This window comes from Macrotis lagotis, chromosome X, assembly GCF_037893015.1.
Source record: "Macrotis lagotis isolate mMagLag1 chromosome X, bilby.v1.9.chrom.fasta, whole genome shotgun sequence".
Taxonomy (NCBI): domain Eukaryota; kingdom Metazoa; phylum Chordata; class Mammalia; order Peramelemorphia; family Peramelidae; genus Macrotis; species Macrotis lagotis.
Window position 1 is genome coordinate 449320268 of NC_133666.1, and position 22053 is coordinate 449342320.

The 22053-nt window shown below is 33.9% G+C and overlaps 1 protein-coding gene across 2 annotated transcripts in view; it reads right to left on the bottom strand.

The window, feature by feature from the left end:
- TAF4B (TATA-box binding protein associated factor 4b) overlaps positions 1-22053 on the bottom strand; it is a 198833-nt gene that overhangs the window by 106154 nt on the left and 70626 nt on the right. For both annotated transcript variants that reach the window (XM_074203027.1, XM_074203028.1), the window contains exons 6-9: positions 21305-21394; positions 16135-16857; positions 6253-6388; positions 5662-5767 (exon numbers count right to left, since the gene is read on the bottom strand). In XM_074203027.1, the coding sequence (XP_074059128.1) occupies positions 5662-5767; positions 6253-6388; positions 16135-16857; positions 21305-21394 (1055 nt within the window). The remainder of the gene's footprint in view (positions 1-5661; positions 5768-6252; positions 6389-16134; positions 16858-21304; positions 21395-22053) is intronic.

The following is a 22053-nucleotide window of genomic DNA, read 5'->3' on the forward strand; positions in this document are numbered from 1 at the left end:
AATATAACAATTAGGCACAATTTTAGGGTTATCTGCAATAGAGAATATCATCTGTATCCAGAGAAACAATCATGGAGTTTGAACAAAGACCAAAGGCTATTACCTTTAATCTTTCTACCTCTCATATTTTATTTTTTTTCTTCTTAAGGATATGATTTCTCTCTCAACATATTCAATTTAGATCAATGTATAGCATGCAAACAATGTAAAGACTAAGAGACTGCCTTCTGTGCAGGGGAGAAGAGGAAGATTAAAGGAGAAATTGTAAAATTCAAAATAAATAAAATCTTACACTAAAAAAAATGTTTTTCAAACATTAAAGTATTACTTAAATGAAAAAAAAACTTCTCACAAATATATGTATAATATGTAATAGGGGGCAGTCAGGTGATTCAGTGGATAGAGCAATGGCTCTGGAGTCAGGAGGACTTTAGCTGAAATCCAGTCTCAGGAACTTAATAAATGTCTAGCTGTGTGACCTTGGAAAGTCAATTTAATCCCACTGTCTTAAATAAAAATTTAAATATATATAGTATCATCTAGGAATGTAAGATACATGATATACAAAAGCACACAGTAAAAAAACCCAACTATTTCCTTCCCCATAGTGTTCTGCATATAAGTTAAGCACTTAATATTTTCTTAAATGAATTTGGATGATTTTTTTTAAAAAAATAAACAAAACCAATCAGCATTCTAACCCTAGGTTCACTATTACCTGGTAGGAAAACCTCCCCCTTCACAAAGGTCAGTCGTCCGACAGTGTCTCCTTTCATGTTGTTGAGTCATGTCTTCCCAGAACCCATCTATGACAAGTCTATAAGACTTAATTGCAAGTGCACACATGACTGACTGACAGATACAGATAGACAGACACGCACACGCACGCGCACACACACACACAAAATAGATTTCTCTCACCATATTAATTCTCAAGCTATTCCTGCCACTTGAAAATCCCTTTGTCCATTGTGCTTTTTAATCCAAACCCTATACTCTTCCAAGATCAGCTTAATTCATTCTATATATACTGATCTTTTCTTCCCATTTTGAAATCTCTCTACCCATAAAGCTTTCGTTTGTACTATCACTTGTACACAAGTCAGATATTCTCTGAATCATGCCTCCTTAACATCATAAACTCTGAAAAATTAGAACTTTTAGATTACTTTTATATTTTTGGTGACCTCCAGGAAACCAAATAAACTAATCTGGTTATAAAGCACTTAATAAAACCAGGCCACAATCTTTACTGAGTGAGTTTTACACTAAATGCTTCTTAGATATGATCTTTAGCCATTTCAAGTCACCACCTGGTTAGAAACCCTCAAGACATTCAAATTACTTCAACAATCTCCCTATCATTTCTCTACTCTATTTAGAATGTTGCCTTAACTCTACATTGTCAAACAAAATCCATCATATCCTTCAAGATTCAATTCTAAGTAACCTTAGAACCTGGATGTTCCTTTTTTTCCTCCCTAAGTAATTCCTCAATCTAATTGTCCAACAGTTTATGTTTCTCAATGGTAATAGAATCAGATAACATGGTTCATACCTTGGATCTACACAAGCTATGTAACCTTAGAGAAATCAAAGCCTCCTTTATCACACTCAGTTTCCTTATCTGTAAAATATTATTTTCACTTTCTGTGCTTCACAATGTGGTCGTGAAGATTAATTAAGCTAACATATATGTAAGTAATGGGCAAGATAAGAATCATTTACAATGCAGTAATTCTATCAGATGAGTATTTATTCAACCAGTTATGAAATCTTCTATCTTATAGCAATATACAACACCACCAATGATTCTTAAATTAATGGAATCTAAATTATATGCAATCATGCATTTTCCTACAGATCTTTTTCTTTAAATTTCTAATTTTTGAGTCAACTAGTAGAGACACACTGAATTCCTTAAGGGCTCATTTAGCTGCCAAAGAAACTTCACTAACTATAAATTGAATCAATGCATATTCCCATAGCAGAGACAAAATAGTACTTTTATGGAGTGTATATTAATACACTTGTCACTTCTGATCCTCAAAGGTGTCAATTGAAACATGAATCTCTGGCACCCTCTGGTGTTCAAATACTGTATACTCTCTATCAAAGTCATCCTAGGTTTTCCCACAGACAATTGAGAGAGAGGCAGAAGTCGTTAGGCTTAACTCAATCACCAAATTAAGGAATGTATTCATTAATAAAGGCTTTAGAAAAGTGAATATGACTATCTGATCATTGTGTAACATTAAATTGTATCCATTTTAACTCTTGGAGAAAAAAAAGCCAAAGAGACTTCTACATAAGTTTCTTTCCAGAAAGGTTAGATCTACTTTAGGCATAAGAAAAGTCAAAAGCTGCAGCAACTTTGTTCTCACAAGTCAAGGCAGGGAATAATAGACTATTCTTTGTCTTTCCTCTCTAATTTCCTTTAAAAAAAAAAATAGAAGACATTAAATTAGAAATTCAGAGAAAATATAATGTTTAAACTACAAACTCATGGAGGAATTAATAATTACCCAGATTAAATGGATTTCTCTAAAATCAACTCTCAACAGTCACAAGTATGTATGAGCAAGAAATGCTAAGCTTTTCGGTGAACATGTCTTCTCCCATGTTACTTTTCAGATTAAAAGTGCTTTATATTTATATGTCAGAAAATCCAAAAAATGCACAGCAAAGTGGAATTACATGCTCTGGGCATGGTCAAATTGGGCAGAACATGCTGGAATGAAGTTATCACAATGAAGCACTTGAGACACTGCAATGATACAAACTGGCAAGTAGTAATTCTAAACTATACAGGGGGAAAGAAGGACAACCTTCATCAATATGGCTTGACTATGAAAAGCTGGGAAATAGCAGTCAGGAGAACTTTACATACAACTAAGAGAAATGAGGATGGCTGTTTCAGCAACAGTGACAACCTGCAGTCAAAACGGGAAAGAAGAAGGACTTCAAACAGCAGTCACAAGAATGCCAGCAACATCTCAAGGCTAAAATCAGAGACCTATCTTCATATCTAAATGATACACAGAGGCCTGGTTACATGTTAAATGGATCACTAGCACTGGATGAGGAGCTGTTACCAAGACACAATTACTGCCATAGAGGTGGAATGTAAAGGATCAGTCTTTGAAGTCCTAGGTTCTGCCATTAAATCTCAAGTCTGACACTCCAATTACCCAAACCTCAAATCTTTATTTATACTCCGAAGACACACTGCCTACTGGAAATTTCAAACTACATGTTCTAAAGTCATCTCAAATTCAACATGTACAAAACAGAATTCATTACCACCTTTCTCCTCTACTGAACCAAATTACTTCCAAATTTCCCTAATCCTTCCCATGCCCTCAACCCACATAAAACAATGAGAAAAGAGTTCTCTGTCACTAAAACTTCTGCCATAGTTATATGGTTCAACACTGGAATCTAATATAATTTTAACAATAGAAAGGACAATAAAGAAGAGACAATCCCATTTGCATTGCTATCTGTTGAAGACTATATGAATAATTGATTTAATATTGTTAAGACTGAAAAATCTTTAAAATCAATGCAAAATAAGTGCAACACACAATTTTCCTAAATATACTTCAAAAACAAGATACACATATTATTTCAAAAGTATTTTCCTTAGCCTCAAAAATTATAAATCTTTAATATCTCCATAGTGTCCATATGTACAGCATGATTAGATAAATGACAGGAAACTTGGTATAAATTGGCAAGACAAGAAACAATGGCAAAAATAGAAAATGATCTGGAAGAAATCAAGCTTATTTTTATTTTAAATCATATTCACAAATTCAAAACAGATAGGAATATTAAAGGATATTTTATTAAAATGATAAAGAGTACTGAAATTAGTAACAGTAAGTTAATAGTAAAATAGTAAAAATGTAATAATAAAGTAATAGTAAAAATGAGTACTAAAGATGATATCATGAAAAATATAAAAGAGAAGTATATCAAATACATTTCACAGCTTTGAGTAAGAGATGAAGTACTAACCAAAAAAGGAACAGAGGTAATTTTAAAAAATAGGTAATTTTGGTCACATTATTTTGAAAGTCTTTTGCACTAATAAAATGAATGCATCCAATATAAGAAAGGGGGAAGTAGTCAGATGGGAAAGTCTTTGTAAAAATATCTTTGGTAGAGTTTGAAATAAAGACAAATAACAGAAATATTTAAGAACAAAAGTCATTCTTTAACATAGAAGTGGTGAAAGAATATGAATAAACAATTTTTCAAAGAATTGTAAACAATTTTTAATCCTATTTATAGAATATTCTAAGTAATAACAAATAAAAAACTCCTAAGGTTTCACCAATACCTAAGAAATAGGAAAAAAAGTGATTAAAAAAAAAGATAGGAACAGGAGATCTTGAAAGGGTTATAGAAAGACACCTAATATAATGTATAGTTGGTGGAGCTGAAACCTGATACAAACATTCTAGGAAACAATTGAGAATTATTTTACAAAATGTTCACAGATATCCTCTGACCTAACCTTTTGCTATTTATAACAGGAAAAACAGACTCCATTTTACACCAAAATATTTATACTAGCATCTTTTATGACAGAAAAGAACTGAAAACAAAGTACATGTTTTATTAATTGGAAATACATTATGGAACATCAATGTAATGGAATGTTACTGTATTGTAAAAATTGACAAGCACAATGCACACAGAGAACCATTGGAACATCTTCCATTAACTAATGAAATGTGAAATAAGCAGAGATGGGAGAAAAATACATGCAAACATATAGAATACAATAATGTCAATAGAAAAACCACAATACAACAAATGCTGCAAAATTTTAATGGCCAGAAGGTGCAGAATAAAGTATAGTAACACATTTTTCTAATGTATCAATTCAATCAGTTTGTTATTTTTTTCTCTTCTTTTTCAAAAACATTTATTATAAGGGATAATTCTTGGGAAGGGGAAGAAGGAGGGATATAGAGGTAAAATTAAGGTGACATCAATAAAAATTCATTCTAAAAAAAAACTAGAGAATTGTTAGGGTGTTTGTGCTAGGTATGGTAAAGTAGCATCACTCTAAAAGCAGAATTCATTTACAGGATAAAGTACTCCAGGTAGAGAATAATAGAGCCAGATAAAATGACCTAATGATCGCAGAGATAGAAAACAAAAGCTGTGTGAAGAATGATGAGCCGTTTATCTGTCCAGAAAAAAAGTGTATTGATCTCCAGCATTTTAAAATCAACGAAGCTCAATGAAAAATCGTATTTTTTTCCCCACTTAGATAACATATATGGATGTTAAAACACATCAACTGAAGTACAAGAAAAGTTTAAATCTCACTAAAGACCTGAAGAGGGAGGGAGGGAGAAAGAGAGAGTGTATATGTGACTGAGAAGATAAATTCAAAACACATAAACAACAATATTGTCTATAAACAAAAAATCAAGTTCACTTATAAAGTTAAAGGTCAACCAGAAATCTACAGAAAAATATTCCTTCTTTTTCATTATTAACGGTTATAGTCTACCAAAAAGACACTTCAAGCCAGTTTATAGTATATATTTTAAGTGTTATTCTCTCTATATGCAATCCTATTTCTTGTTTAGATCATTCTTTAAATCATATGAAATTCTAGCTATTTATTTTCTTTACCTGAAGGATGCTGTTCCATTCTCTTTTATTTTGTTTTTCTGAACAGGAGGTGCTTGAAGCGACAGAATTTTATTTCCTGGCAGGGTAATTTGCTTTAGAATAGAAGCTGGGGGGGGGGGGGGGGGGGGGGGGGGGGAGAGAACAAAAATACAAATACATATGACATATATACACAAATATACCACAATAGGAATAATACAAGAGCATTATTACACATACTATTCAATCAAAGATAATTTTTGGCATACAAAGAACTAATTAAGCCCACTTAAATTAGAACATAACAATGAATTTACATTTTATTCTCTATTCAATATTAAATTCCCAATATTGACATAAGGAGATCCGTGTTTTCCTGAACAATTATTTGTCATATATATATATAAACTATGATTCTTTTTAATTTGTGAAAGATGTGACATCCCACACACTTTATCCTGTTGGCTGTAAGAAGTGAATTTGATTTTTTATACATACATATATCAATCCTTTCTACCTCTCTTTGAATAAAAGTGAAAAGACATACCATCACCATCCCATGACTCCAAGGATGTTCCAAATTCAAACTGCAAAATGCCAAAGAAATCCTACCTGTAGGGAATTGATTTGCTTGTATAAGTGTGTTCAGGGGCATCCTCTTTTGTCCAGATTTCTGAATGGTCAGGGCTGAGGAATGTGGCAGGGCCGTCACTTGTTTGACAATGCCTCCAGAAGGCTGCTGTACTACCTGGAAATAATAAAACTACTGTTTTTTGTTTCGTGCTGTTTTTAAGAAAATGCAAGGGGGGTGAGGGTGGGGAGACAACGCTTGGAAAAAAAATTCACAATATAACCATCAACACCAAATTTCAAAGAATAAGCTACATATAAAGAGACACTATGTTCATTTGAATAAATCTTTGATACAGTTTAACAGCACATTGTGCTCAAGAAATTTCAAATATACTTTCACCTTGACATCATAACAAAAAACTTCTCTAAATTAAATTTTTTTCTAGCAAAAATAACTGTCTAAGAGTTCCAAGGTTCTGAAAGACATAAATAATCCATACTTCATCCTACACTATACTTCTAATAGCTAAACTAGAATTGTTTGTCACTGAATTTTAATTTCAGGGCCAGCTTCCAACATTCAAGGTTTGATTTCATAAGCATTTGACCAATTAAAAAAATAGATTTCATTTTCAGTGCAAAGACATTGCTTAGCAGTACTAATTTTTAAGGAACATATCAGGGGTGGGGGGGAGATAAACAGTCACAGAGGCAGAGACAATCAGAAAGAGAAGAAAGTATATACACTTGCTGGGAGTATATAATTGACTATGATTATAATTCTTATCTTAATAAAAGATATACTTCACGTGTAAAAGAGAAGAACAATTAAACTCAAGAGTTTTCCATTAATTACAGCACTTCCTTGGCTTGTCCTTCACAATCTGTCTAAACTAGTCACATTCATGCCATTTAAAAAAAAAGCCAACACTCTTACAATCAATCAGTAAGTACCCATATGGCAACTAGTAGAGTTCATAAGCACTGGTGTTATAAAGTAAACTATAGAACATAATTTAAGCTAACAACCATAAGCATTTAAGAGTAATTGTTATTTCAAAGGATCTATGTTTCATTTATCATAGCATTGTCATTTTAATTTTTTAAGAACGGATTTCATGATACCTCTAAAGGTCTGCAAAAATTTAACAAAGAGTTGTAGATGGAATCCAGTAAAGCTAAACTACCATCTGGTTAGCAAAATAACTTTAGAAACTCTGGGTAAGCTGGGCCTGGTAGAAAACCAGTCAAGTAACTTGCTGCTGCTGCTGAGGAAGACTGAGATATGAGTATAGGAGTTAAGAGCTACAGTCAATCAGGTGCCCATCTGAAGTCCAACAGCAATACAATGAGCCCTCAAGAATGGAGGGCAACCATTAATGCCTACAGAGGGACAAGCAACCCCACACTGGAATAACAGGCTAAAGCTTCTCTACTATTCACTACTGAGGAAAGGGCCCATGAGAAGATACTGCTCTTTCAGTAGGGGTAGAAGGAAGAAGCTTGGATCACAATGTTCCTTCATTTCCCTGACACAATGGGTATATAGTATATAATATGCTCTAAACTCCTACCAATCAAAATTAATACTGTGAGATAATACATTAGAGTTTACAAGAGTTCATCATTATCTCCTCTGAATCCTGTGGGGCCCTGGAGAAAAGTTCAGCACCAGGAAACTCAAAGACATTTTTTCCAGTTTTGATGCTTGTACCTTACCAGGACCCTTAATAACCTGTGTTATCCTAATTAAAGAAAAAAACTGCTCTCAAGATCTTTATTTAAAGAGAGATAAGAAGCCCAGTCAATTCTTCATTTCCCACCAGCAGTGCTCCTTGTACTGACTCCACCAATATTTTCAATTTCCCTTTGTGTGTTGTCTTCTACTAGACTGTAAGCTCCCAAAGGGCAGGGATTGTCTTTCTCTTACTATATCCTCAGCACTTAGAACAATATTTAACATATAGCAGACACACATGTGTATATTAAAAAAATTGTTATATGTATTGCATTCTTTCAAGAAAACAAATTATATTAAAATCAATATTAGTTTTTTTTTTTAATTTTGGACTAGATTTATAATTTCACCAGTAAAGGAAATTCATTCTACCCAAGCATATTAGCACTGACTCTAGAATGTCTTCCAAAATTGTCAAGATATTAGACTCCCATACCAATTAAAAGATGATTCACCCAATTGAGAAAAGAGGATATCTAAGAACATAAGCGTTTCAGATCTTTACTTACCTTATGTTAAAGTAATTAAAAAAGTGACATTCTAGGTTATCACTTACTGGATGGTTTTAGACTTCACAAAATACTACAGTGGCATAATGTCTGGAATATGGTACCTCATACTTTGTAAATGTAATTTCATTTATCTGAATGAAAAGTAATTTTTAAGTAGTCCCTATCAACATTACTTACCGTCTAGGAAGATAATAACCATGTGCACAAATATTTCCAAGTGCCTCTCCATAAAAGATTTAGTTGAAGGTAACAGGAAAAATTAAAGATTTGAGGTGCAATATAATCGCCATACAAAAGCACATGTCAAAAATTGTTAGGGGAAGAATTTGTGTCTCTTGCTTAGTTGCAGGGAATAGAAGTAGAAACAACACAGAAATAAGGAGAAAGAAAACAAGGGGAAATTTCCTAAGAGGTTGGCAGGACCCAAAGTAGAAAGACTTTTTCAATAGGTTGGTGAGTATTCAATAGAGCATTCAAGTAAAAACTGAATGACCACTAGTCAGAAAGATTGTAAAGTAGATTCATGCTATAGAGGTGGCTGGACCTAAATTAAGGTTCAACTCCAAGATTCCAAGAAATGCTACTGACTGACATGCATTCATGGCTAGCCCACTAAACAAAGAACCAAATACCTGCTAGGGCAGAGAACCATTTGTAAGTCATCATCATCTATTTTACTGCCAGTTTTCATATCCAGATATTTTATTTATCTTTTCATTACATGTACCTAAAAATTGCATGGATAATTAAACTCTACAAATAATCCAAAAAACACCCAGAAACTGCATGAATAACCAAATTCACAATTCAAAACCTAACAAAAATCAATAGCTACCCCACCCAGGTCCCTAAATTACAAAGCTTTCCTTAGAACTAATAACAAAGAATAAAGTGAACCTGTCATCTCATTCTCCCTAAGAGGTATTTAAAAAGAAACAAATCAGAATAACCAGAGACAGACAGTGAACAGCAGAATCTAATATGAATATTCTTTTATGAGTAACCAAATTAAAGAACTAGAAAATTACAATTGGAAACAAAATACTTAATGAACATCATTTCAAATTGAAGATAGTTTCCTTTCCAATTTTTTGACTTCTTCTGGGAAGAAATAATTCATTAAGAGCTGGGCAGCTAAGCACTACTCAAAATACTGAAGATGTTCTCATTAACTAAGACGGCCATTCAAAAAAGTCAGTAGCAAAGACTCAGCTTAAAGTTTTAGAAAAAGATAATTAACTCCATCTGCTAAAAATGCTGCCTAATAGGCAAACAAAGAAAATAACATGTTTTTTGGAGAAGATCTTATTTCCACTCCAAAATGGTCTAGATTGGGGGAAGAGGAGAAGGCACAGCAAAGAAAGGGTTAGGAAGCTGTTCTTGACAATGATGACTATCAAGTATTACACCGGAAAATATATTCTTAGAAACCAAGAATTTCGATCAACAGAAGACTAATGAAGAATCATGCTCCCCAATATATTAGTCATATTGTTAAAGGATTTTTTTCCCCAATGGGAGGGGGAGGTGGAGTGTAAGGAAGAGAAAATGCTGGAGTCTTGAAATATTTAAAATATCAATTTAATTTGAATTGTGTCAATATCAATTAAGATCACAAGTTAATAATGCACTGATACGTGAGTCTTTTAAGATAAACATAAGGTAGAAATTAACAGACTCAATTTGATCCAAATAGCAAGATTATGCTTAACATAAATGGCTTAATACAACCATTTGGTAAAGAGAGAAAAAATAATTTGGCAATTAGCATTTGGGACAGAACTAAAAAGCTGGACTAAAAGTAGTTGGTTTTAGGTTCATTTTACTGTCTTATATTCTCAAGCATTTGTTTAGCAGATGCAAGTGAAAACTCAGTTTCAATTTATACCATATTGGACTATGAATATAAGAAAACCTAAATCCCTGTTGACTGATAGAATATTCCATGCAAAAGGTTAAAGACTTCCCTTCCAGGGGTGGTTAGGTGGCGTACTGGATAAAACCTAAAACAAAAACAAAAAAAAAAAAAAACCAAACAAAAAAAAACTTCCCTTCCTCTGTAAAAACCAAGCAATAGTTTGTTTAGGTTAAATTTGAAAATCTCAGATTTTAAAAAATAAAAGAAAAAAGAAATTAAAAAAAAGAAACCAAATATCTCAGGTTTTAATGCTGAAATGCAATTGCAGGAGGAGGGAAAGGGAAACCAGTGATGCAAAAATAAATTTTATCAATAAAAATCTCTTTTAAAAAAGCTTATGAATGAAAGAGTCAGTTAATTCAGATTCTCAAAAATACAACTAAAGAAAATCAGGGGCAGCTAGATGGCACAGTAGATAAAGCATCAGCCCTGGAATCACCAGGACCCGAGTTCAAATTTGAAACAGATACTCACTAATTACCGAAATTACCGAGCTGTGTGGCATTGGGGAGGTAACTTAATCCCATTGCCTTGCAAAAACAAAAAAGCAAACTAAAGAAAATTAACAGACAGAAAGGGAGTATTCATCTTTTGCTCACTTATAGGAAAATGATCATTTCATACAAGTAGTCAGAAGGAAACTTCCAGACATAAAGCGAATGCCAAGAACTCTCACATAACAATCACCTTACTTATGTCCACTAAGTCTGAAGGCACTCCTTCCTATTAGAATCATCAGGGTATATGATTACTTCTAGGAAGGATACATGAGACTCAGTTCCCAGTTCTAAGATTCCTAGGATTTAGAGTAGGAAAGGGCCTTCACAGACATCAAATCAATCTTCTTTATTTGATGGAAGAGGAGGAAAAAGAATTTTAGTGACTTGGCCAAAATCACAAAGTTAGTAAGAAGTCAGAATTTTAACACAAGTCCTCTCACTTTTCTACTAGACTACTTATAATAAAAACAGTTTTAAGAGTTGTCTTTATAAATGGCAAGTATGGTTCTGTGTTGAACTAGTACTAGATTTTTATTTAAAAAAAAAAAAAAACCTCTAGGGAGATAAAACCATGGTCCAGAAAAAGCACTAGTTCTGGCATTAGGAGGGCTCAAATCCCACCTCTGTCCTTTATTTCTTATGTGACATCACTTCCCTTTCTGGGTCTCAGCATCCTCATGTGTAAAATGAGGGGATTGGACTACTTGGACCTCAAGTTCTCTCCCAGCTTTAAGACTATGCTTATCTGGCATAAATCCTCTTGAGTCATGGTGAATTTTTAAATGTACCACTGTACTGTTAGTACTATGGAATTTTTGCATCTATATTCATTACAGAAATTGGCCTGTAATTTGTTTTTAATGCTGTCCAAAGCTCATCACACAAAGTTAGCTGCAGGTCAAAAATTTTTTACCTCAACAAATGTCTACCAAATCACAAAGGGGGTTTACTAACTGAACTGGAAAAGGAATGCCCACAATGATAAAATCAGGGATCCCTGAAATACTGAATTATTGTCTTTTGGGCTGTCTGAACCTGTGATTTTGTTTGCATAGAAACTCCACTAAGGCAGATCTTAAGTTCAATTATAACTTGTCTTAAAGAGGTGCCTATTACAACTAAAAGAGAGGTTAATTGACATACTTACAGTCACAAAACCAAAGGAAAAAAAAATCTGACCCCAGGTATTCTGGACTCCAAAGATCAAGCTGCCTTTTCAAGTGTTCATTTTATAACACTGACAAAGATCACACCCCTGTTTTAGCAATAGAAAATGTTTTGTGTCACCTATCTTTATATTTGTAAATAATCTGAGTACTAAGAGTTATTTGTTCTTTAAAAGTATAAAAATTCACCTATGGAACTATATAGGAGAATGGCAGAAACTACAAAGAATACCACTTCTCACAGTAATAAGCACTATAACTATTAGACATCATCAGAAAACATTACCTTATCCTTGAACAAAGCCTTGGTACATCTATTCCATGAAGTTCTGGTCAATGCACTTCAATGCAGAAATAAACAGAGCTAGAGCAGGCCCAGAAAAGAATAACCAAAATGATAATCAAGGGAATGCAGAAACTGACACAAAGGGATTGACTAAAAAAATTAGAAAAAAAATTTCAGTGTGGAAAAATGAAAATAGAGGGGCAATAAGATAAAAGTTATAAAATCATGAAGGGCTGGCAATGTTAAAAGCAAAGACTGGTATACTCCTAGGACATACTTTTTAAAATTAAAAAAATATATTAAAAAATTAGTATTTCTTCCTTTACTCAGAAGGTATAATTTAAGATTTACTATCCCAAATAATGGCAGCACAAGTTGAAGAACTAAATGAGGTCATTTTAAATATATTCAAAGACAATCAATTGGTAATAGATTGTTAAATGAAACTAAAATGTTTTAAAACACATTCCAAACTGCCTTTGTCTCTCTGGCATCCCTCTCAAAACTTTCTTTCCCAACTCTTCAATTTTTTCATGACAACGCCACTTCCCCAATCACCAAGCTCAAGACCTACATATCATCTTTGATCCTTCCTCATCTCTCAACCACTTATATGTAGTATTCAAGTTGTTAAGCATGAAATGCTACTACCTCCATATCATCTCTTTACAACTGGTCTTCTTCACTCTCATTATCAACTACCTTGGTTCAGACCCTCATTATCTCTTTCCTAAGAGACCCCTAATTGATCTCCCTGACACTATTCCTGCTCCTTTGTAATCCATTCTTCACAGAAATGTCAAAATAATTTTGACAGCATACATATCCGATTTCAGCATTCATCCATTCAGAACCTTTCATTTTTATATAAATATCATGTTAAATATGATGACCTATATATCAGATTACTTGCTGTCAAGGGGAAGAGAGAAGGAAGAGAATGAAGTATAAAAATGTGAAATTTGAATGCTTACAAAAAAGATGAATATGGAAAACTATCTTTGCATATAATTAGAAATAAAAGTAAAATTAAAAAAACATGCAGAATCTTTCACTGTCTCCCAATAGTCCTTCATGAAAATCAACATTGCAATCAAACCAGTGACACCCAATCCTGACCTCCATCTCCCATCTCTGTACACACACACACACACACACACACCAATTCCCATGTTACTTCCATCTCAACTCCATTTGTTAAAAATAATATCTTCCTTCCCAGATATTTAGATGGCAACTCTTCCATTAAATCTTCACTGACATCTATCCCCTTTCCCTTCTCCCAATAATCTCAAGTGAATGAGTTCTTTAACTCATCAAACTTTCAGGGCTCTGTCTCTCCTTTGTTTCTGCCATATTAGGTATAACTTTGTATTTTTTCACTTTCACCCAAGCTAAACCCATACAGACTCTAAGTTACTTTAAAGTAAGAACTATAGTTCATTGTTCATCTTTGTATCCCTGGGACCTAGCAGAATAACTTGTACATTGTGAATACAAAGATCTGTTGAACTGAACCTAAAAAAATCCTTGCCTTCTATTATGATACATCCTTGGGTACTATTGTCAAGATATAATGTTTGTCCTTCATTTTCAAAGAAGGATATGACATCAGGGAGGTGATGTTAAGACAACATATGAATTGGATTGGAGTAAGGAGATGCTGTGCTAAGCCACCAGACTCACTTTCTCCTTCAGAATCATTTGGATCCAGTGGCCAGATTTGAATCATGATTACTGAAAATGGCTCTGGATATGAGGCAATGAGGGTTAAGTGACTTGCCCAAGGTTACACAGCTAGTAAGAGTCAAATATCTGAAGTCAGATTCTAACTTTTGTCCTCCTTACTCCAAGGTCAATCCTCTATCCACTGTACCATCTAGTTGTCCCATCAAGAGAATAAAAGGTAAGATGATCACAAGTTAAGCTCAAGCATTAACATTCTTAGTGATCACTTGTCATATTCCTTTTCTCCTGCATTAAAATTTTTTCTCAGAAGCATTTCAAAATTCCCTGCACTTCTACTATGATTTTTATCCCTTTACTTAGACTCAAGATTAAATTAGACTATCTTCTATTACAAAATCAGTCATGATAGATTTTAATTATTCATTTCTTAACTTGAGTAATGCTAATTTAAGTCATCTAAAAATGATTTTACTTGATGGAATCTTCTAGCACTATGAGTACTAAACACCTCTCTGTGGGGCATTACCACATTAAAAATGCCTCAGGTAACTGTTAGAAACCAGATTACAATACATTTTCAGTAGCCAGTATTTAGCTACAGCAGACTTTGCTATATTCAATCTGTTTTAAGTAGCTAGACATGAATACTAAAATCAAATTTGTTAAATGAAATTGAAACAAAGGCAAAGCAAAAACAGCAAATTGGGAAAAACTAACATTTTACAATCTTGTAAAGAATGGTGGAAAAAATAGAAAGAAGTTGAAGAACTTTCCACCATTTAACCAGATAAAACTCTTTTTTGGTTATAATTTCCTTAAAGCATATGAAGAAAAAGCCAAAACATGGAGAGAAATGTTTTTACTTCTCTTTCCAGAGAATAATGACCAAAGACCCCAAAAATACAGATTTGCATATGACCCATAAAGGGTATATAAACACTTATACTTCTGTTCAGGGTGGGCCACTTACCTTGGGACAATTTCATCATATACTTATACATATATATCATCTCCTCATGTCTAATAATCTCCTAGGAACCCTAAAACTCTGTGATCTGGCTGTTCTTGGAACTAACCTTGGATTTTCCAAGAATCATGCCATAAATGAAAGGCTTTAAAAACAAGACATAACTCACTGATTGTCCCTAAAGTGTGGAAGTGGATTACAGAAAATATGTAGCCAAAACTCAAAACATTCTTTTGTTCCTTCCCATACTCAATACAACTCCCTCCTTCCTCCTCTTCTTGGTTGCTTTTCCCAATCTAGACTGCAACTTTTGTGTACAACTTAACTCTCCTACTGAGCTAAACTCACTGACGTAGGGGCTATCTCTAAAGTCAACTAAAAACCTTAAAAAGGTTTTAGTTTCTAAAAGACAACTGTTTTATGGTCTAAGTTAAGGAACAGAAGTGTAGAAAGTGGAAAAGAATCCTTGCTTCTGGGTCAGAAAATCTAAAATTGATTTGTGCAACACATCATTTAACCAATCTCTGAGACAGTTTTTTTCACTAAGTTTTTTGCTGTAAGAAAAACATTCTGTAAATTATAGAGTACTATATAAACTTAAACTGCTTTAAATGATTATATAACACTATCATTGTTTCTGTAATGACTCCTAAATCCTTTTACCCTCATGCCTGATTATATTCTATAGTTCCATAATAATAACTAACATTAATATAGCACTTACTAAAGGCCAGGTCACTATGCTAAGCACTATAAATTAAAGGGACACACAGCTAGTAAGCCACACCACTATTAAGTGTCTAAGGCTGAATTTGAATTCAAGTTTTCTTGATTCCAGGCCCAGAGCTCTATGCACTACCCAACCTAGCTACCCCTACCTACAATTCTTTGCAGATACAAAACTAGAACAACACTCACAACCTTTCTCAACAAAACCTTCAACTAGTAAAATAAGCAAAGGATTATTAAGAATACTAACTAAACCAATCCACAAATAGCATTTTCCAATAGCTTCTTTATTTCCTGAAACTTCTACAACTATTTCCACAACTACCAAGTCTAGAGTAAAACAAAACAACTGGACTTGCTACCTAGAAATCAAAATGACTATTATTAGAGGGGGGGAAAAAAAGAAAATTACTCACTAACTGTTTGACTTTCAGAGTTTGTGGAGTACTGGCTGGTTGTGAAAGGAAGGAACCAGGTTGTGTAAGTTTGATATGAATAGGAGGCCCAATGACAGGCTTTACAGAGGCAGATGTTACTACTCCAGAATTCACAACTGGCCTTGCAGGTGGAAAAGAAATAGATGGAGCTACAACTTCTCCAGAAGTCACGGTGGGTTTTGTTGGTGGTAGTGACAGTGATACTGCTGCCCCAGGGATGAGGGGTTTTTCAGGCTGCAGTGAGACAGTTGTCACTGTAGGCTTTGCAGGTTGGAGGAAGACAGTTCCAGTTGTTACTCCCACTGGACTGGTGACTGAATTTACAGAATGAAGTGTGACAGCTTTACTAGTCACACCCCCTGGAAGAGAAGATGGATTTATGGGGGGGACAGCAACAGCTCCGACTGTGGTTCCTCCGACTCCAGTAACAGGACTTTCAGAGCGAAGGGCGACAACTCCAACACCTTCAGGGCTAGTCATAGGATTCACAGTCTGAATGGAGACAGTGCCTGCTGTGGATGCTGACGAAACAAGGAGGGGCTTTTCTGTGTGGATCGAAGAAATAGTTGTGGTGACAACAGGAAGGGGATGAGTGACTGTGGCACAGGTAGGAATGACAACTTGGGGAGGAGTTTGCTGAACACACTGTTCAATGAAGCTCTGGGAGTTGGGCATTAGCTGTCGTAAGGCAGTCACACTCTTCTAGAAATGGAAAAAATTCAATATTAATCACCAGGAATCAAAGCAACCAAACAATTGAAAAAAAAAGCATCCATAACTGCAATCAGCATTTATGAACTATTACTTAACATACATATTCTATTTTCCCACATCACTGAAAATCCTAAATATTTGCTAGCTTTTAAAAAAAAACTCATTCATCAATAAAACAATAATGCTAAATATTAAAATTTATATAGTACTTACAATGTACCACACATCATGTGAAGCATTTTATAATTATTTCATCTGATCTTCACAACAATCCTGGAAAGAAGGTGCTGTTATTATGCCCATTTAAATGATGAGGAAATTGAGGCAAAAAGAGCCTAAGTGACTTGCCCACGGATATACAGAAGCATCTGAAGACCAATTTGAACTCGGGTATTCCTGACTCCAGGCCCAGAGCTCTATCGCCTGTGCCATCTCATTTCCTCACAAAACCCAAAACATATTCAAGCTCAGCAAACAAATATAACAGACAAAATTATTTAGCTACTTTTCATTTGTGCCATGTTAATTAAAAACATTAAATCAATCCAAGAATGGAAGTCTTCCTAAGAACTGTGAGCAAATTAGTGCTTTTAAAAAACATAATTAAAAAATTTTTCAACATAAGTAAATATTTAATTATACTTTTGACCAAAGTTACAATTAAAACATACAATAACAATCTAAATTCCTTAAAACTTTAAGGACAATTGATATATACAAACCAGATCTACACTGAGGATTAAATAAAATCACCACACATTCATACATGGAATTTAAAAACTGAGTTCTGGAAAGTAAAATGAAAATAGAAAGAAATACTAAGAAAATCAGATGATTATTTACCCAAATGGTTTCACTTTCTTTTTTGATAAGTAAAGGCTAACTACATTAGATTGCCTTCTGTTGTGGGGGAGGGGGGGTGCCAAGGAGAAAAATTAGAAATCTCAAAACCTTGCAAGAAAAAGATTGATAGAAACCACCCTTGTATGTAATTGGAAAACAAATAAAATATTTATATAATAAAAAAAGTAAAGGCTGAAATTAAGTCTTTTCAAACTGAAAGCTAAAAATTGATTATCTATTATATGGAATGACACCCTATTTAGAGGGGAGGAGGATGGATACTGGGAGAAATTCTGGTGTTAAAACACACACACACACACATATACAAAATCAAGAAAGCTGATGGGGAAAAAAGAAGAAAGGAATTTTTCCTGCCAAAAGAATACTTTTAAACTATTTCTACACTATACCACTAAAGAGTATCTCATTCTTCCACTGTAGGGATGACATTTTCTTCATTCTAAAAGAAGAAAAAGCAGTGATAACTGAATGAGATAAAGGAAAAGTCGACAAAGGAAGACAAAAAAGAAAACAGTTCCCTTTGCAGCCAAGTGAACTTTGCTAGAAGGCCAAGAGATGATGTTGCAGAAAATGAAAGGGATAAAAAGAATTTTCTTTGCAAGTCAAAGGATCCCTAAAACCCAAATCACTTAAAATATTTCCTCAAAATTAGTAACATTAAGTGAAATAAGAAAAGTCAAGCATTATATCCTGGAGATAGTTATTCAAGTAAGTGTGTCTGTAATAATAGAGATTTTAAAATCTCATTCTTTTCATTAAAGCAAAAAAAAATATAATGAGAGCTGAGGAAGTTTGAACTTCACTCAATAAGCTGTCATTTCTGATAATATGAATATAAATTTTCAATGAAGTCAGCAATTTAGAAAAGTTCTCTTGAAATTTGATTAAAGCAATAATATTTTTAGAAGAGCCATGATAAAAATTGCAAAATTCAAAAGAAAGTTCTTACTGATGATTAGATATAGCCTGAATAAAATGAGAATTACATGAAAAATAACAGTATTTAAAAAAATAAAGTTTGCAGACCACCACACCTCGCAGATTGATCAATATGACCAGAAAGGACAATGATCATTGTTGGAAGGGTTGTGGGAAATCTGGGACAGTATTACATTGCTGGTGGAGCTCTGAACTCATCCAACCTTTCTGGAGAGAAATCTGGAATTATGCCCAAAAGGCAACCCTTTGATCCAGCAATACCACTACTGAGGCTATACCCTGAAGAGATGATGAAAAAAGGGTAAAAACATCACTTGTACAACAATATTCATAGCAGCCCTGTTTGTGGTGGCAAAGAATTGGAAATCAAGTAAATGTCTTTCAATTGGGGAATGGCTTAGCAAACTATGGTATATGTATGTCATGGAACACTATTGTGGTTAATAGAAACCAGGAGGGATGGGAATTCAGGGAAGCCTGTTTGCATGAACTGATACTGAGCAAAATGAGCAGAACCAGAAGAACATTGTACACCCTAACAGCAACATGGGGGTGATGATCAACCTTAATGGACTTGCTAATACCAACAGGGCAACAATCAGGCACAATTTTGGGGTATCTGCAACCGAGAATGTCATCTGTATCCTAAGAAAGAATTGTGGAGTTTGAACAAAGACCAAGGACTATTACCTTTAATTTTCATAAACTGTTGTCTTATTTACTTCTGCTATATCTCATACTATATGTTTCTTCCTTAAGGATATGATTTTCTCTCTCATCACATTCCATTCAACTTAGATTAATGCATACTATGGGAATGATGTAAAGACTAACAAACTGCCTTCTGTGGGGGGGGAAGCAAGATTAGGGGAGAAATTATAAAACTCAAAATAAATAAAACCTTTCTAAAATTAAAAAAAAAGAAAGAAAAGAAAAAAGCAAACAGCAAAAACAAGATACTGACTATATAGAATTATTAGTAGGATGATAGGGAAAATCAAAACTCAAATTAGCCTCAAAGAAGAAAGAGAAATTATAAAACTCAAAATAAATAAAACCTTTCTAAAATTAAAAAGAAAGAAAAGAAAAAAGCAAACAGCAAAAACAAGATACTGACTATATATAATTAGTAGGATGATAGGGAGAATCAAAACTCAAATTAGCCTCAAAGAAGAATATGAATTAGCCCATATCATGGAAGAGCTCACAATCAATTTTAAAAATAGAGTAAGAGAGGTAGAGGAAAAAATTGGGCAAGATAAATGAGAATGAATCCTGAAAAAAAGAGTCAACATCTTGGTAAAAGAGGCACAAGCATGCACATGTACAAGTACATTCATATTGTCCCACACAAGTCTTCCAGGAATTAATTAATACACATGATTGACTTTTCTTTGAACTACTACTACATTTTGCTTCAAATTGACAGTTATCATCTCCCTCTTTCATATGGGCATGTCTTCAAATAAGAAGAGCAAGCATTATATAGTGCTTTAGGGTTTATGAATTGCTTTACAAATATTTCATTTGATGTTCACAACCCTGTGACGCAGATGCTATTTTTCTCAATTTTACAAATGAAGAAACTGAGAAACAGAATAGTTAAGTGACTAGCCCAGGGTCTTATAGCAAGTCAATGTGTGAGGCTGAATTTGAACTCAGGTTTTCCTGACTCCAAATCCAACATTCTATTCATTGTAATGCCTAACTGACCTAACTAGAAACTAGAATTTCTCCTATTGAATGATCAGTGATAGATCATGCACAGCCCTCAGAAAACTGTCCAAAGAATTTTAGTGTTTCTTTAATCCATAATCTACCTTTTAAACCAAGGAGACTTAAGTAAGGTATTGAATAGAAAGGACTGAAGTGGGGCAGCTAGGTGGCACAGTGGATAAAGCACCGGCCCTGGAGTCAGGAGTACCTGGGTTCAAATCCGGTCTCAGACACTTAGCTGTGTGGCCTTGGGCAAGCCACTTAACCCCGCTTGCCTTGCAAAAAATAAATAAATAAATAAATAAATAAAAGGACTGAAGTACAACTTATCTACCATTTCAGAAGAAAACCAGGATCTAGGAGTTATTTAAAAAAAAAAAATCAGCAACAAGGGCTGTTCATGAGAATAGTCCAGGGTGAACCAAAGTAACCTTGAAAGTAATATGATGTACCTAGGTACATCTTCCCACCCTCCCACACCAATGTCAGACATTAACACTGCAGAGTCAGTCCTAAGGATAGCAAGGTTGGTAGAAATCAAGACAATGAGACAGGAAAAAGATCTGAGTGCTCATGAGGGCATAGGCATCAGGGAAAGAATTGTCTCTAGGCTACAAATCATTCTGATATTCTTAGGCAAGTGACCCAAAATGGAGATGTCTATACAAGTCCAAAATATGATATCCTAAGAAAAATTATAGATGCAGGAAATACAAGAAGGGAAAAAGGCCTGATTAAAAAATAAGAAGAGAATTTCATGCTCCATTTCATAAAATTCCATGTCATAATGCCCCCCCCCCCAAAAGTAGCTTTATTACTGCCCTTTTCAAAGTAAGGTAATCATAATAAAATCTTATCCTTCAGTTGTCCTCTTTCCCAAAGCACCCCTCCCCCTAAAAACAAAACCAAACCTTACCTTTAGAAAAGGGACAAGATGTGGTTGAGGTGAGGATTTGAGTTCAATGTACAATTTTTTGGTAAATTCTTCTGGTTCAATTTTAGCATCCTGAGAGGAATAAATGCTTTGTTAATTTAAAAATAACTTAAGAACTGCCAAAACATGTATTTATATTCATTGAGACACATATAGGAAACTTTCAATAATCTAAAACAAAGTCTCAATAGCAAGCAACAATTTTGAGTAGCAATACAAATAATTCAGACTCCTAATGAGTGAGGTATAATGTGTGTGTGTGTGTGTGTGTGTGTGTGTGTGTGTGTGTATGACATTATATCCACAGCATAAATGAGCAATGCTGTCAATTCTACAAACATCATTTAAAAGGCAAAAAAAAGAGGGGTCCAGAAGTTATAAGATTAACCCTTGCAGGGAGAGAGAATAATACTATTAAAAGGAAAAACAAATACAACTAATATTGGCCAGACAACATTATCTTTTTAGAATGCTTTTTCAGATCAAAGCAACAGATCAATTCAAACATTTATTAAGTGCCAGGAATCAAAAATGTTTTCCTCTAGGATTAAATGGCACACAAACTAGTTGTACCTAGCAATTTCTTTTTAAAAGAAAATTACAATGCTTTAAAGACACAAATTATAATTAAAGTTAAGCTTATCAAGATCATTACCAAAGAGAAGGCTTTAGGCTTTAATATGATGTTTATACAATTTCCCTTTTTCTGATGTCTCTCTCCCATTGGTACT